At 59.2% G+C, this 3,180-nt stretch overlaps 1 protein-coding gene across 1 annotated transcript; it reads left to right on the forward strand.

Moving 5' to 3' along the window:
• Nucleotides 1-228: 228 nt before the first annotated feature.
• On the forward strand, nt 229-2,231 carry GUITHDRAFT_122985 (hypothetical protein; the record flags this gene model as incomplete). Its single annotated transcript, XM_005817724.1, has 8 exons — nt 229-744; nt 842-949; nt 1,064-1,133; nt 1,302-1,352; nt 1,617-1,804; nt 1,865-2,007; nt 2,055-2,130; nt 2,175-2,231. The coding sequence occupies 8 exons, from the start codon at nt 229-231 to the stop codon at nt 2,229-2,231; spliced, it is 1,209 nt and encodes a 402-aa protein (XP_005817781.1).
• Between the last annotated feature and the right edge of the window lie 949 nt (nt 2,232-3,180).

Below are 3,180 nucleotides of genomic sequence, written 5' to 3' on the forward strand. Positions count from 1 at the left end.
CCTTCTTCTCATCCTCAGGAGTCCTTCTCTCATCCTCCTCTCCCTCCCTCCTTTCTTTCTCAATATAGCATGCATGCGATGGTGAAGACGCAACTCGGGTGGGGAACTTTGCGAAGGTCGATGAGCAGTGGCTATTTGCCAGCAGCTCTTTCATGTTCAGCGAGCGTCAGAGCGTACAAGAGCCTTCTTGTTCCAAGAGGTTGGAGACGGGAGGGGATAGCGAGAGCCATGTCGACTACGAGGGAGGGAGAGGAGGAGTTCCTAGATAGGCTCGAGGCCGGACGCCCAGGCGTCGAGCTGGGGCTTGACAAGTCTGTGCGTCTCCTAGAGAAGTTGGGATTGCCGCAGAGAGAGCTGAGGGTGATGCACGTCGGGGGGACCAACGGGAAGGGAAGCGTCTGCGCCATGATGTCTTCAGTGCTACAAGCAGCCGGGTACTCCGTCGGCGTGTTCAGCTCCCCCCATCTCCACCACTGGTCGGAGGCCGTGACGGTGAACGGGATGGTGGACGTGGAGGCGTGGAGGAGAGCGGTGGGTAAGGTACAGCAGCAGCTCGTGCAGGATGGAGAGGACGGCAAGTTCACTGCCTTCGAGGCGGCTTGCGCTGCCATGTGGGTCCAGCTAGCAGAGAGGCAGGTGGACTACGCGCTGATCGAGGTTGGGGTGGGGGGTCGACTGGACGCCACCAACGTGTGCGAGGAGGTGGAAGTAAGCATCATCACCAGCGTCGGGCTGGACCATCAGGTGCTGCTGCTGTACCTCCCTTCGCCTCCTCCTCCTGGCTGAATCCTCTTCCTCCCTCCTCCTCCTCCCTCCTCGTCCTCTCTGACTCCTCCCGCAGGACCTGCTCGGCGAGACCGTCGCTGCCATCGCCGAGCAGAAGAGCGGCATCATGAAGAAAGCGTGCCCCTCCGTCGTCTCCTCCACCCTCCCCGAAGACGCCATGTCGGTTGCCATCTCCTCAGCCAAGTCTCTTTCCTGTGACCCCTTTCTCGTCGCTCCTCCTGCCGTCCCCGTCAGCTCCTCCTCCTCCCACCTCGGCTGCACCCTAGCTCGTTGGCAGGACCCGATGACTGGAAGCATGCTTGAGTTCGAGCTGTCGCTCCACGGTGACTTCCAGCTGTCAAATGCCGGTACGTCTCACCAGTCCTCTCAACCACCACCACAACTAGCTCCTCCTCTGATCTCCTCCTCCTCCTCCTCCTCTGATCTCCTCCTCCTCCTCGAGCTCCCCGTCCTCCTCCTCTCCTCTCCCCCTCCTCCCGCTTTTCCTCCCCCTGCTCTTCTTGACGCGCTTGCAGGTACGGCCATCGCTGCCCTCAAAGCTGTTGCTGCTACTCACTCCCGCCGAGGTCCCAGTGCTTGTCCCCTTCCTCTGTCTACTCACCTCCTCTTCTCTACCGCTTCTCACCCTCTCCTCCTCTACCTCTCCTCATGCTCTGTTCCTCTGCCTTTCCTCCTCCCCTCCTCTATACCTGCCCTCCTCTACTTGTCGTTCTCCCCCCCTCCTGTACCTCTCCTCGTTCTCCTCCCCTCCTCTGCCTCTCCTCGTTCTCCTCCCCTCCTCTACCTCTCCCCGTTCTCCCCCTCTCCTCTTCCTCACGGTCGTCCCTCAGGTACACCGAAGCCTCTGGTGCTGTCGGACGAGCACATTCGCGAGGGGATGCGGCGGGCGAGCTGGCCGGGGCGGCTGGAGTGGACCACGTGGCGGGGGAGAAGCATCCTCCTTGACGGGGCTCACAACAGCGAGGCAGCCGCTGCCCTCCGCTCCTACATCGACAGCATCTCCCATCGCTACCCCAAGGTGCTCTCGCTCCCTTCCCAGCTGGAGATGAGCTCGTGCTGAGCTGGGCTGGTGCCGCAGGTGCACTGGGTGGTGGGCATGGCAGAGAGCAAGGACGTGGAAGGGTTCGTTCGCATCCTCGTTCGGCCCTGCGACGTCGTCGAGGCCGTCAGCGTTCAGTCGCTTCCTCGACGGCACACAGCAGCGTCTCCTGATCGCATTCAGTGAGGGGACGAGGAGGAGGAGCGGCAGCAACTGATGGCCGTTGCAGGAAGGCGGTGACAGCAGCAGGCGCTTGCTGCCATGTGTCTGCCACGCTCACAGCGGCGCTTGAGCGAGCATGCGAGGTGATGGAGGCGCTAGAGGAGGAGGGATGTAACTTGTCTGGCAGGACGAGGACAGTCTCAAGGTGCTGTGCGGGTCGCTTCACCTCATAGCAGATTTTTGAGCTTGTGAAGAAGAAAGTTCTGTGGATTTCTTCCCTCCCTCCCTCCTCCTTCCTCCTTTCATCTACGCGCTTCTCTCCCTTCTGTTCCTCCCCCTCGCTCTCCCTTCTCACTCCCTTCTTCGCATACTGTATGCTCATTCTTTCAAATGTTTGACATCATTGAATGTTGCTGGCATTCACGAATGAAGTGAGAAAGGAACTGCAGCAGCTGGCAACATGACATGTATCTGTATCTACATCTGTATCTACATCTGTCTAACAAGGACAAGCAGCAACAAGACACGTCATGTTAACATGAATCAGCATCTCTCTTACTACATGTCAAGTTTGCTTTTCACCTTCGCTTGCTCGCCCTCCTCCCCGCTCTTTCCCCTCCTCGTCATCTTCTGCACCTTTGCGGATTTTCACCCCCTTTCCCTCCTCCTCCTCCACCTCCTCCTCCTACTACTACTACGACTACTACTCTCCTTCCTCCCTCCCTCCCCTTCTCCGCCTTGTCGTGCTCCTCCTCGCCCTTCACCTTCCCCTTCCCCTCCTCCTTCTCCTCCTTCTCCTCCTTCTCCTCCTCCTCCTCCTCCTCCTCCACCACCACCACCACCACCTCCTCCTCCTCCTCCTCCTCCTCCTCCTCCTCCTCCTCCTCCTCCTCCTCCTCTGATCCCCTCCTGATCTTCGCTTGGTCTTCAGCTTTGCATGCCAGTGTGACCTGTCGACTTCTGTCATGCTCGCAAACAAGCAGGAGCCAGCAAGAGAGAAAAAGCATCTGGACCATCTCGATGGCATGCGATTCATGGGTCAGGCGAGTCACGACGTAGTAAAATGTCAGAACACACGAAGATCTAGGACATGCCCGTCGACCCTGAGGGCCACGACATGGTAGTAAAGAAAGATAGGGCTCAGCTAAGGAAACAGAGACCAGAGTAGCTCCCCCTCGGAGCAGCCGGGCGTC

This window comes from Guillardia theta (assembly GCF_000315625.1).
Source record: "Guillardia theta CCMP2712 unplaced genomic scaffold GUITHscaffold_632, whole genome shotgun sequence".
NCBI lineage: Eukaryota > Cryptophyceae > Pyrenomonadales > Geminigeraceae > Guillardia > Guillardia theta.